General features: G+C 38.4%; 2 protein-coding genes across 2 annotated transcripts in view; both read left to right on the plus strand.

Annotated features, from left to right (window-relative positions):
- The first annotated feature begins 4,328 nt into the window (after positions 1–4,328).
- LOC132846067 (NACHT, LRR and PYD domains-containing protein 3-like) lies at positions 4,329–8,719 on the plus strand. The gene is made up of 4 exons (XM_060870580.1): positions 4,329–4,353; positions 5,778–5,987; positions 6,159–7,861; positions 8,574–8,719. The coding sequence occupies exons 1-3, from the start codon at positions 4,329–4,331 to the stop codon at positions 6,614–6,616; spliced, it is 693 nt and encodes a 230-aa protein (XP_060726563.1). The 3' UTR covers positions 6,617–7,861; positions 8,574–8,719.
- Positions 8,720–9,101: 382 nt separating this feature from the next.
- Positions 9,102–14,374, plus strand: part of rbfox1l (RNA binding fox-1 homolog 1, like) — a 14,212-nt gene continuing 8,939 nt past the window's right edge. Inside the window, exons 1-2 of the mRNA XM_060870989.1 lie at positions 9,102–9,272; positions 9,887–12,878. Of these exons, the coding sequence (XP_060726972.1) occupies positions 12,795–12,878 (84 nt within the window). The 5' untranslated portion in view covers positions 9,102–9,272; positions 9,887–12,794. The remainder of the gene's footprint in view (positions 9,273–9,886; positions 12,879–14,374) is intronic.

Here is a 14,374-nt window from a genome sequence, read left to right on the forward strand (position 1 = left end):
AGATATTGCATATGTGCTTTCATTAAGTTTTGTAATAACACATATTTTGTTTAGCTTATCCTCGAGAGTACCTTTCCAACATGCCCTGTGACTGCTGATGGTAGGCACATCCAAATCTCTGTTTTACTTTCAGCTGTTGTTGCACATGTTTCATGTCTTTTTGTGATATATTCTAAATATATCTTGGCACACTATGCACTGGGCTGACCGTGTGACAATTTGTTTATGACCTCATTTACAACTTTTCTCTTTTGTTCTGATAAACCTGAATTCAGGCACTAAGTAATAAACTCATCAAACCTGTTCCTGTTAATTTAATATTAGGTTTTATTCATTGTTTAGGTTGTTGATGTAGACTAATATTACAATTGCTGAACAGTGTTTTATGAATTTCAAGACATATTAGTAGTGTATTTATTGTGTGTTTTGGCTTTTTAAACACTATACATCTTCCTCTGAGGCGTGGGTCAATCACTCCTCGTCTTATGTCCCATGTCCAATTGGAAGGTGTTTATTAAATTATTGAGCTCATCTGCTACTCTTTAATATAAATAAAAAAAATTTATTTATTTATTGTTATTTTATTGTTATATTTATTTATTATTTATTATTAACCGAATACATGGTTTAGAGACACAATAAATAAAATGTATTTATTTATTGTGTCTCTAAACCATGTATTCGGTTTTGGATCGGTTATCGTTTTATTTATCAATTATTGAATGTTTAAAAATTGCCTATTGTCATGAATTAAGATTTACAGTGAACGTTTAGTCTATGTTTAGTCTGTGTGAATGCTGAAGCTTACTTCTCTACCAGTGACACTGCAAGGTTTTCAAAAAATACAAACCATCTTATAAAATAAATATTAAAAATAAAGTTTATACACATAAACAATAAGAAGCAGGTGTGTAAGGAAAATACCCCCATTCAATAAAATTGAGACTTTTCGTTTGAAAACAAAATAGCCGAATAGAAATGAACTACTGGGAAAAGTCACAATGTCCCTTGTTGTTGGAGGAAATTACTTTTCACTGCGACTCCATTTTGGGTCGCAGTGAAAAAATAGACGTTTCAGGAGTAAAAATCAGTAAGTATTTTAAATCTAAAGCTTTATTATAACTCTGAAAGTGTTTAAACATCAATAATAATGTCAATAATTCTGTTGTTCATGTTTTACACTGAAGACATTTGGGTTTGAGATCAAATAATAAAAGTGAGATGAGAGACCAGAATTTCAGCTTTTACTTCCTGTTTAAATCTAGATGTGTTCAACAAGTCAGAACATGGTACATAGGTTTAATTTTATTTTACTGAGTCAGTGGGATGTGTTGTGATATCATCTGCTTTTATATAAGAAATAAAAGTTTAAGGAGAGTTTTTATTGGAGTTTTAAGCTACACCATTACGGGATATTGACATGTTTCTGTAAGCGAGACTTTCAGCTTTCAGTTACTGATGTTTACTTTTAGATGTGTTCAAAATCTTAGAACCCCTTTGGACTCAGACACCCAATGTTTAGTTGACCAAAAGTAAAGGAACAGATGATATTAAAGTGAATAATAAGAACAGAACTGATCTTCCTGTTCCAGTGTTTTCAGTGGAGACTAAACAGCCAGAATGCAAGTCTACATGAAAAACAATGATCAAATAGAAATCAAACTAAAATATCTAGACTTGTTTTGTTTTTTAGAATGGTTTGTTTATTGGATTATTATTATTTAATATTATTATTAATTTTATATCATCATTTACAGCATTTTGCAGACGCCCGTATCCAGAGCGACTTACATTATCTCACTTTTTGTACAACTGAGGGTTAAGGGCCTTGCTCAGGGGCCCAAGAGTGGCAGCTTGGTGGACCTGGGATCGAACTCACAACCTTCTGATTGGTAGCCCAACACCCTAACCACTAGGCTACCACATGCCCACATCAGGTAAAAACAAGTGTACACATCTTTACACACTCAGGGTCTAGAATTTTTACACATAGATTTGAAATAAATTATAGATATCTGTAGTTTTGATAAAACATTTTTTACTGGAGGATTAAGGAACTCTATCAGTTTTAAGCTGGATGTTGACGTGTTTCTGTAAGTAAACTCTGAGTTGATCCAGGGGTTGATTTCACACTGGAGTTGGAGTGAAGTAAAGGATCTAAAACCAACTAACATTACATTTAATGTCACGTTACACAAATGTTTCTTACTTCTGAAGTGTTGGTATTTACAAACTTTCATTTCATTCTTAACATGGAATTTCTGTCAATAAATAGCGTTTAACTCTATAAAATAGTGTTTAACTTTTCTTTTCTCACACTCCATGATCTTTTGTTTTATTATTATACATTCTGTATATGTTTATACATATTTACTTACTGCTTATTAGACTAAGATTGTTTAAGATTTTCTGTGTTTATTCAAATGCAATGTACAATCAGTCTGTAGGGAAAGATGGGGGGAAAGAGATCAGACTCACCAGAACCCAGCTGTGTGTCCTTGAAGAGTGACTGGTCAATGGATCCCATAATTAACTTCAGAGACAGAGACACTTCTTCTGATCTGAGGTCAGTGTAGTGAGGTGTATTATTTCTTTTCTCACTAACAAAAACAGAATGAAAAGGACTGCACTTACATTTAAACAGAAATTTCAGAGACGAAGACACTTCTTCTGATCTGAGGTTGGAAATGTTTCCAACATCTTGTGGAAAATATGCCATGAAATTGGGCTGTTTTGAGAGAGAAGGGAGGTCCTACCCATAGTAATAGTATACTGGGCCTTGTATAGTATACACTTATACATTAGTATACATTAGTCTTTCTAATAGTGTTAGAAAGTGTGTTAGATATTGTTAATAGTGTTCTATGAATGCACTGCAGGTTTGTGGTCTTGATTAAGCGCCCCCTCCAGCCAATGGCACTATAATTTCAGGGCTAGTAGCACTGTAGGGAGTTCCTTGTGGCAAATGTCATAGTTGCTATAAGCTTGAGAAAGGCCACAGTGTTTAAGCTTCTGTGTGACAGGAAAAGCTATGAAAAGCTTGGAGGAATCAGCTTTTACTTACAGTGGCCAAGGTGAAGGTGAAGGCTTTTAATCCTTAGTTTTCTGAGGTGTTCCACTTCAGTTTCTTTTGTTTCTTCTTGCTCAGTGAGGATAGGGGTGAGGCTATGGTCAAGTCAAGTCAATAAGCTTTTTATTGTCATTTCAACCATACATAGCTGTTGCAGTAAACAGTGAAATGAGACCACGTTTCTCCAGGAACATGGTGCTACATAAAACAAAGAGAGCTAAGGACTTAGTAAGTAGTCCTAGCCACGTAAAGTGCATCTGTGCAACCTGGTGCAAACAGTGCAGGACAAGACAAAAAGACAGTGCAGGACAAAAGACAAACAAAAAATACAAGACATTACACAAAAGACAATGAACAAAAACATCACCGACCAGTGTAAATACTGTATGCTCAATCAATATTGCGTGTGCAGAAATACTGGAATGAACACAGTATCAGCAGTTACATGAGGTATTTGTAAAGTATTGTGCAAAACAGCAATGTGAGACAGCATGTGCAAAGAGCAAAAACTGTGCAAAACAGCATGTAAACAGTTTGATGGATGTATATTGGAAGAGTGTGTATTTGGTGTGGGTCTGTGCAGTCCATACATTTGATGTGCATTTGTGTGTTGTGCTTGGTACAGTTCAGTTCAGTTATTAAGGAGCCTGATGGCTTGTGGAAAGAAACTGTTGCACAGTCTCGTCGTGAGGGCCTGAATGCTTTGGTACCTTTTTCCAGATGGCAGGAGGGTGAATAGTGTGTGTAAGGGGTGTGTGGGGTCATCCACAATGCTGTTGGCTTTGTGGATGCAGTGTGTGGTGTAAATGTCCATGATAGAGGAAAGAGAGACTTCAATGATCTTCTCAGCTGTCCTCACTATCCACTGCAAGGCCTTGCGATTTGAGATGGTGCAGTTTTCAGACCAGACAGTGATGCAGCTGCTCAGAATGCTCTCAATGGTCGCTCTGTAAAACGTAGTCAGAATGGGGTGAGGGAGATGGGCTTTTCTCAGACTTTGTGAGAATTAGAGACGCTGCTGGGCTTTCTTGGTGATGGAGCTAGTGATGAGTGACTAGGTGAGGTTCTCCGCTAGATGAACACCAAGAAATTTGTTTCCCTTGACAATCTCGACAGAGGATACTGATAGTTTGTGGCGAAGACATGACACACAATAGAACACGGTTACACAGATAAATCAAAGTGGAAAGCATGTGAGAACAATCAGAACACAATCAGAAGACAACCAATAACAAGGCAGGAGCAGGGACAAGACAAAATGATCAAAATCAACACGTGGCAAAGTAAATAATCACATGGAGACATGAACTGCTGGAGAGCAAGGTGGCATTGTGACAATATTTCATCCTTAACATAGAATTACATTTTCCACAGTGTGTTACATTTTTGTGTTTCATTAGTTTGTATTCAATATACATAAAAATTCAATATACATTCAGTCTGTTTACAGTCTGTACGATATTATCATGAACAATTCCCTTAATTTCAGTCTCTAATAATATGTGTTGTAGAATGATGGAGGGAAAGAGATCAGACTCACCAGAACCCAGCTGTGTGTCCATGAAGAGTGACTGGTCAATGGATCCCATAATTAACTTCAGAGACAAAGACACTTTCTGATCTGAGGTCAGTGTTGTGAGGTGGCCTACAGCAATGTTCATACTCAGCTCATATTTAAATATTTTATTAATTCATTCATATTCTGTCACATTGTAAACATGTTAGTGTGAGTGATGAAATCCTGAAATCAGTGTACGGTGTTAAGACAATAGTGTTAAATATCTGTATCTGTGTTTATCAAGTGTGTTGTGCAGCTATAAATACACAGACAATAATATAGCTGCAAGCAGCGATGACGGGCCTTCACACGTTTTTTTATCGCTATACGGTGCCTTCCAGAAAACAATGCACGGTGAGCAAGTGCATCAAGTGGGTAAATATCAGCGGACTATTTTATGTTGTTACTGACCCATTTGGGGACTGTAGGTAAATGAAACCCCACATTTTAGACAAACGGGGGCGCTAGTGAGCCACTTAAGAGACACACCTTTGTCTGACCTTTTTGTCCACACTTAACAGCCGACAAATGTGATGTATGTGTCAAATTTCAAGTTAATCTAAGCACGCCAAAAGCCTTAAATATGCCTGAAATAAAAGTAAACTTTGACACGATGCCATGGCAACAGTGTTTGAGATATCAAAAATTTGTTCGCAATTTCGCATCTGCAATATCTCTGCATCATGGTGGCCAAGTCTGGTCTCAATTGCATGAATCCCCTAGGAGGAGTATTTAAAAGTTTACCGCATGCAGCTGACAAAAAATCCACCTTTGTGACTGACACACTTCCTGGGGCCTGTTGGTGGCGCTATACCCGGGACTCACAATAAGCACATCGATGCGATCGGAATCCTTGGCCGAACATAAACACCGCGTGTCATCACAATAAGACATTTTTTGCTTTAGATATTAGACACTTTCTGTTTCTCTTTGTCGCCTCGCCATGGCAGCACCGTTTGAGATATCAAAAATCCCTTCGCAATTTAGCAAGTGCAATGTCTCGGCATCATGTTCACCACGTTTGATGTCAATTGCATGAATTCCCTAGGAGGAGTATTTAAAAGTTCACCGCATGCACTTATAAAACAATCCAAAATGTTTTATTTAAATGTAAAATATTTTGATCTGTTCTTGTGTGTTTATGACCAGGAGCTGGAACATACAGTAAAGTTATCACTCTGATAAAGAATGAGCTGAAAAGGTTTAAGAAGCTCCTGAGACCAGATTATCCAGCATGCACTGACAGGGAGGTGGAGGATGAGGAGGATCTGCACAGTGTCGGAGAGGGAGCGATGAAGATCACACTGCACGTCCTAAAGAACATGACCCACACAGATCTCTCTAACACCCTGAAGCGCAGTAAGAACTCTGAGTCATGACTTTATTTTATCAGCTTCAGTTAATGATATTAATAATCTGACATTAGTTTAAGGTTATAATGTGTGTTTTTTAGACATGTATCTCTTTACCCTTTAAAATTTAACACACTCAGGAATGTAGTAAATGTGTCACTATTTCATTTATATTCAGTGCTCACCTCTGTGTATCAGCCGAAGCTGAAATCCAAGCTGAGAGAGAAGTTAAAAAGAATTAATGAAGGAATCTCACAACATGGAAGCTCAGAACTTCTGAATGAGATCTACACAGAGATTTACATCACAGAGGGTTGGAGTGGAGACGTCAATAATGAACATGAGGTGAGACAGATTGAGACAGTGTCCAGGAGACCAGCAACACAGGAGAAATCCATCAACTGTAATGATCTCTTTAAAGACAAGTCCATCAGAACTGTGCTGACTAAAGGAATAGCAGGAATTGGAAAAACGGTCTCTGTGCAGAAGTTCATTCTGAACTGGGCTCAAGGAAAAGCAAATCAGGATGTCACCTTTGTGTTCCCACTGCCCTTTAGAGAGCTGAATTTGATGTCTGATGAATCTTCTTTATCACTTTTTCCCAGAAATAAGAAAACTAGAATCAATAGACTGTGACTCCTACAAAGCCCTGTTCATCTTTGATGGTCTGGATGAGTGTCAACTTCCTCTAAATTTCCAGAAGAATGAGATACTGCTTAATGTGTCAGAGTCAGCCTCACTGGATGTTCTGCTGACAAACCTCATCAAGGGGAATCTTCTTCCCTCTGCTCTCCTCTGGATAACTTCTCGACCAGGAGCAGCCAATCAGATCCCTCCTGAGTTTGTCTTCAGTGATCAGATCCTGGCCAATAAAATCATTGCACACCTGAAGTCTTCACGAAGCCTCTACATCATGTGCCACATCCCAGTCTTCTGCTGGATCTCATGATCCAGAATGATGGAATGTTGGGTCTCAGAATGTTGGGTGAAGCAGAGAGTGGAGAGATACCCAAGACTCTGACTCAAATGTTCACACACTTTCTGATCTTTCAGATCAAACACAAGGACCAAAAGTACCATCAGAAACATGACTCTGGTCCTCAGCAGACCAGAGAGAGTATCCTGGCACTGGGAAAACTGGCTTTCCTCCAGCTGGAGAAAGGAAACTTGATCTTCTATGAGGAAGACCTGAAAGAGTGTGGCATTGATGTCAGAGAAGTGTCAGTGTACTCAGGAGTGTGTACCCAGATCTTCAGAGAGAAGTTTGGGCTTCACCTGGGGAAGTTGTTCAGCTTTGTACATCTGAGTGTTCAAGAGTTTCTGGCCACTTTATGCACATTTCTCTCCTTTATCAGCAGAAATGTAAAAGAACAGCAAACCACTGGTCTGTCTGATCATTTCAAAAAACCAACCATTTCTGATCTCCTCAGAAGTGCAGTGGACAAGGCCTTACAGAGTGAGACTGGACACCTGGACATGTTCCTACGCTTCCTTCTGGGTCTGTCACTGGAGTCTAATCAGACTCTCTTACGAGACAATGCCACAGACAGGAAGCAGATCTCACAGCAAACAGGAAACAGTGGATTACATCAAGGAGAAGATCAGAGAGAATCCATCTCCAGAGAAATCCATCAATCTGTTCCACTGTCTGAATGAACTGAATGATCATTCTCTAGTGCAGGAAGTACAAACTTACCTGAAAGGTGTAGGTTACAGACGTCTCAGTGGAACCAGTCTCTCTCCTGCTCAGTGGTCAGCTCTGGTGATTGTGTTACTGAGCTCAGAACAGGAACTGGATGTGTTTGATTTGAGTAAATATGATCCATCAGATGAATGTCTTCTGAGGCTGCTGCCAGTGGTCAAAGCCTCCAGAAAAGCTGAGTGAGTATTTTATTTAAAAATGTTTTATTTTATGGATTATTATTTTACTGAACTGCACAGTTTGAATTATTGCTTGTTTATTGTTACTCTAATCATTTTATAGAAACTTCTGGTAAATGCACAGATAATTCTATCACTTTTTTCAGCAATATATTATTTAAAAAAACATAAACACACCACCTGAACTCAGGTCCACTCCAAACACCCAGAAATCAGAGGCATCTGTATGAGATCAATGTGTACTAGCTCATTTATTGTATAACATTAAAAACTTATACTTTGTGTTATATTAAAACAATAAAAAATGCTTTCCAAAACATTAAAACAAGCTTTAAAAGAATTGTTTATCAAACCAGAGAATGATAATCTCCTGACCAATCGCTCCGGTACAAACCGTCTGCTGCTCTGGAAAACCAGTGCAATGTAACACTAACCAAACCAAATGACAGCAATTCAGGTTAAAACAATTGAGCAAATGTGTGTGTGTGTGTGTGTGTGTGTGTTCTGTACATAAGTTAATGGTCTTAAATTGTATAAATAAAGAGATTGTGGTATTCACAAAGATGTTTCTGCTCCTGTAAATGTGTTGATGTAGTGTTCTGTACTCTGAGAGAATCACACTCACATTGCTGTTACATGGTAAAGAATATGTTTATTACAGCTATGTGTGTGTTTGTGATCAGTGTTCTGATATTTTATTATTCTCTTCCAGTCTGTGTGGGTGTAACCTGACAGAGGAAAGCTGTAGAGGTTTGTTCTCTGTCCTCACCTCAAACACCTGCAGGAAATTAAACTGCAGGATTCAGGAGTGAAGCTGATCTCTGATGGACTCAAGAATCCACACTGTTCACTGGAGATATTGAGGCAGGCACACACACACACACACACACACACACACACACACACACACACACACACACACACACACAGAGAGAGAGAGAGAAGTCAGATCATCTTGACTTTTCTCACAGAGAAATGATTTCCAAATCCTGTACTTACTTTCTCTCTACACTCATGCACATGTATCATGTTATATCTTGTTCTATCCCTTTTCTGTTCCTCTTGTTAGGTACATCATCTCACACTAGCTGAGACATGTGGATCTGTCCACATACAAATACAGTCTCTTTATTTGATAAAATAAAGATCTTCAGTCTCTTTTAATTCTGACATCAGAATGAATGGAAACATTTATTATCAGTCAGATATTCACACATTTCATTATTTTTCTTCCAGTCTGTGTGTGTAACCTGATAGAGGAAAGCTGTAGAGGTCTGTTCTCAGTTCTTACTTCAAACTCCTCATCACACCTGAGAGAACTGGATCTGTACGGTAATAATCCAGGAGAATCAGGAGTGAAGCTCCTTAGTGACCTACTTAAGGATCCACACTGTACACTGGAGAAACTAGAGTGAGTTACTGTTTCTACACATGCACACACACACACACACACACACACACACACACACAAACAAACCCCTAGCCCAGGGGTCAGCAACCTTAAACACTCAAAGAGCCATTTGGACCCTTTTCCCACAGAAAAAAAAAACACAGGGAGCAACAAAACCTTTTGACACGTAAAATGAAGATAACACTGCATATATTGTTTTTTACCTTTATGGAAAGTATAGAAAAAACTGTAGTGTGTTGCATTTATGAAATCAATGAACTGCTACCGAGTACACGAAATATTATTTCTGCAGGCAAACAAAAATATTTTGAACAGTTTGAACTAACCTTAACAAAAAAGACGCTGGGTTGAAGGTTACTTTCAAATAAAATGTCCAGTGTCTAATTGACATCAAAATTTTAACTTGCCAACTGCAGCAAACCAAAAATGCGTCTGCTTCTGTGTGTCGGATTTCGCAAGTCAGCAGTTATGACGCATATTTTGAGCGACAAACAAATTAAACACGGTTTATTTTAATGTTACAAGAGCATCATAATCTTAGAATTTCATTTTTAAAAAAAAACTAACTAAGATAAAATAAATTTAAATTAAATATTTATTTTCCAAATCTACAGGGAGCCGCAGCAGAGGGATGAAAGAGCCACTTGCGGGTTGCCGACCCCTGCCCTAGCCCTAATCATACCTTCAGTAGCCAAAAGGAAATATTTGGTCCATTTAAATCTTATTTATTTAGCTATTTATTTATTTTAAGTAAGGGTGTTCAACCCTGTTATTCTGAGGATATCTGATCGTTTTGGTCCTCAAAATTTTTGTACAATTTTTGTACTATTCTATTAAATATTTGGCATTGTGTTGTGATGCTATTTGTGTGTTTAATGACTCTAATGACTGTCAGTGTTTGACATCATTCTGTCATATTCTCTGTCTTTAAGGATCTGAATTATTCCCATTCAGATGTAGAAGAGAACAGAAGACACTAAACTGATTACTTCTCAGTAATCTTTTCTCCACTCAGCTCCACTTTACTTCAGACTGTCATTAGACTGTATACAGTGTGGAAGGAAAGTTGTTATAATGTCTGTAATCAGTATAATCAGTGAACACAGGCGTAGTGATCTCTGTAAATAAAACAGACAGCTGTGCTACATGTATATCCTCATATCTTCATAAGCTGTTTGTCAGCTCATGTAAAAAACGCTATTAATTTTTAAAATGTCTGTTTCATTATGGGGGGCACGGTGGCTTAGTGGTTAGCACGTTCGCCTCACACCTCCGGGTTGGGGTTCGATTCCCGCCTCCACCTTGTGTGTGTGGAGTTTGCATGTTCTCCCCGTGCCTCGGGGGTTTCCTCCGGGTACTCCGGTTTCCTCCCCCGGTCCAAAGACATGCATGGTAGGTTGATTGGCATCTCTGGAAAATTGTCCGTAGTGTGTGATTGCGTGAGTGAATGAGTGTGTGTGTGCCCTGCGATGGGTTGGCACTCCGTCCAGGGTGTATCCTGCCTTGATGCCCGATGATGCCTGAGATAGGCACAGGCTCCCCGTGACCCGAGGTAGTTCGGATAAGCGGTAGAAGATGAGTGAGTGAGAGTGAGTGTTTCATTATTACTCTGAAATGCATGTCTTATTTTAGCACTGTTCTTAAACTTGCCACTCTCTGTGTTTTTTTTCCAACATAATTAAAATAAAATAATTTTATTATTAAAATAATAGGAACAGGGAACATGTTACACATGCAGGGTTGGGCCGACAAACGGGTAGCCAATGAGCAGAAAGTGGCGTGTCTTGTCAATATGCGGCGAAGAGTGTTCAGTGCGCATGTGTGACATTTGCAGAAAGCAATTGAATGTATATGTGTGGGGCGGAGCTATCAATACAGGGATGGGACCCATTTGGGTTAGGGGCGTGTTTGTTTTGTTTTGGTGATTTCAAATATCAACACTGGCTTTCAAACATTGTACACCCCACCTTTAAGGGCGTCTGCCAAATGCTGGAAATGTAAATGAAAAAAAAAAAGTCAATCGCTGACGCGTTTCTTTCGTGCTGAACTTTAGTGATGATCCCTAAGTTTTCAGTGAGAAAATGTTTTCCTCCCTTCCTCCCTGGTTGAAACGGGTGGAGTTTTAGTCCCAGTAAAAATCCCTAATGAAATGAACTAAAGATTCTCAATTCTAGTGTTTATATATTCAATAATTCGAATTAGAACAAATAATAATTTACAGTATATGTGATGTCACATTACATGATAATACATCATAACTACTGAGAATCAGAATCATGTATAATCATGTAATGTGACGTCACATATGAATAATGACAACATTATTCATGTGACGTCACAGGCGCGTCGTTATTATTTGTTCTAATTCGAATAATTTAATAATATTTATTATATTCACCATTTTTTTAAAATAACTTGTATGATTCACTTGGAAAAAAAATCCTCACAAAGATTTAGACTAATTTTTGAGCAAATGTTAATGCTGTAATATTAGTAACCAGTAACAATTTTTTTGCAGCATCTCCTCCACCTCCTCCACCTCCAATCAGAATCACAATCCCTGCATCACCATCTAGTGGTCAAAGCGCAGAACTGTAAACGAAAGAGCTCTCTTACACACACACACACACACACACGTTTGTGTATTTCTGTGGATTCAATGAGCCATTTTCTGTTTGATTTCTGCCATAAATTAATGGAGAAGTTGTGAAGTGTAGCTTACATTTACTTTTCCAGCATTTGGCAGAAGCCCTTATCCAGAGCAACTTACATTATCTTATTTTATATACAACTGAGGGCTAAGGGCCTTGCTCAGGGGCCCAAAGGTGGCAGCTTGGTGGACCTGGGATTGAACTCAACACCTTAACCATTAGGCTACAGTACCACATGCCCGTGCCATGAGCTATGAGATGTTTTTGTATGTTAATATGGTTTTATTTCTTTATATACTGAAGCTCACATCAGAGCAAATTTCATTGACTGAATAAGAACTAAATACACACTTGAGAGATCAGCAATAACTCTAAGATTTGTGTGTGGTGTTTCAGACCCCAGTGGTGTAAAGATGATTCACTCTGATACTGATCTGATCTACAACACACTCCTATGTATATTTATTTGTATTTTGTGAAACTTTCACATATGATTAAAAACAGTAACTGTTCTGAGATCAGCTCAGTGTGGAGCAGAGACACAGCTGCTATTTATAACAGCAGTGTAACATGATTCTAGACATGTGTTTCTATCTGTCAGAGCCACACACACACACACACTAACTAAAGAACACATGTTCTCCTCAGAGCTCAGTGTAGGTTTGCTTTGGACTCACACTCGGCACTTTACTTTCCTTCATTCTTTGTTAGTGGAGACTTTTCCTCTGTTCTTTTTGGAATCTTGATTTCTCTCTCTCTGAGTTTGTGGACAGTTTCTGTCTCTCTGGTCTTGTCGTCTCCCTTTAGAGAACTTTTCCCCACTTTTCTGTCTGTCTCTCCTGTGAGGTGTCTCTCCTCCTGGCTATGCACCATGTTGTCCTCTCCTGCGGTCATCCTGCAGCCGTACGGTCTGCCTGTCTACCCACAGACCTCCTGCTACCCCAGCCTAGTGCAGGTAACCTCAAAATGTCTCACTCTCACCTGTCTGTAACATATCTCTCTCTCTCTCTCTCTCTCTCTCTCTCTCTCTCTCTCGTCCATTAGCAGAAACATGACCAGTTTACTGTGTCTACATATGTTTTATTCCTCTTCAATTTTTATCTGTTTCTGGTTAGGATTAATGTTAGTTCCTGTTCTCACTTGTGCTATAGCAGCTGTAAAGACTCATTAATATGTAAATGAGTTACAAAAAAGTTACAGCTACAAAGCGCTGACACTGGAGACTCCTTCCACATAAGGTCTCTGTTGCTATGAAAATGAGGTACCTGTTCTGTTACAAGGTCAGGTACCTGTTCTGTCAGAGATGCTGTTAGAGAGAATTCATCAAACACTGGATCCTGATGTTTTTTTTTTTTTCTCACTAAATGAATTAAGGACTGTTTTAAATTTAAATATCTGTGTCAGTGTCAGTTATCATCTAGAACATTTTGAAAAATTGTGTTTATTGAATATTTTCTTGTTGTGTGAGCAGATCATTGGAAAATAAATCCTTACAATAAACTAGTAGAAAAATGTCTGGAAATAGACTTAATAATTAAATACTGGTTTATTTAAATCTGACATTCAAGCTTTTAATTCTTTAATTCTTTAACATGTTTAATTCAGTGTTGAATACACAAACAGAAATAAAAGGAAATGTGTCACTCTACACAGTAACACACACTGAACACCGTTCTTAATTTAACCCTGTGTGTGTGTGCGCGCTGTATTTTTAGTTTTTACCTATCACTGCAGATTAACTAACACCCACACAAACACAGCTGTGGTATTTCAGCTTGTGTGTGAGGGAACCAGAACATTTATCAGAACTATAATTTATTTATATTCATGTGTGAAAAGATAGTGAACTATAGGAACACTTGTAAGTGTGTGTGTGTGTGTGTGTGTATATTTATGTGCGTATGTGTTTTGTGTGTGTGTGTGTGTGTAGACCCTTCAGCTGTTTCTGTTGCTGAACTTTGACCCCAATAGTGACAGCTGAAAGAGGAGCAGGGGTTTAAAGTGACTTTAGCGATGGCGTGTGTGTGTGTGTGAGTGTGAGATTGGAGTGACACTATCTCATAAATGTAGGATAAAGGAAGAGTTAAAACAGAAGAAAGTGAAAGTATGCTTTAGATTTGTATGCTTTAGAGAGAGAGAGAGAGAGAGAGAGAGTGAGAATGATCTACACTTTATTTTTATTAAATACAAAGATGTCCAACATGACGATGTGTCACAGATGTGTGTGAGAGCAGATCTAGGAGTGTGTCCCTCTGTATAATCACCTGATACCACTGTCTCTGACTGGCTGAGTGAGATGTATGGACAGCTGAAATCATTAAATCATTCAGCCAAATGGTGTGTGTGTGTGTGTGTGTGTGTGTGTGTGTGTGTGTGTGTGTGTGTGTGTGTGTGTGTGTGTGTGTGTAAAAACAAGTGTAATCTGTGACATAGTGAAGCTTACTGTAGAAG

Source organism: Tachysurus vachellii, chromosome 5 (genome assembly GCF_030014155.1).
Source record: "Tachysurus vachellii isolate PV-2020 chromosome 5, HZAU_Pvac_v1, whole genome shotgun sequence".
NCBI classification, from domain to species: domain Eukaryota; kingdom Metazoa; phylum Chordata; class Actinopteri; order Siluriformes; family Bagridae; genus Tachysurus; species Tachysurus vachellii.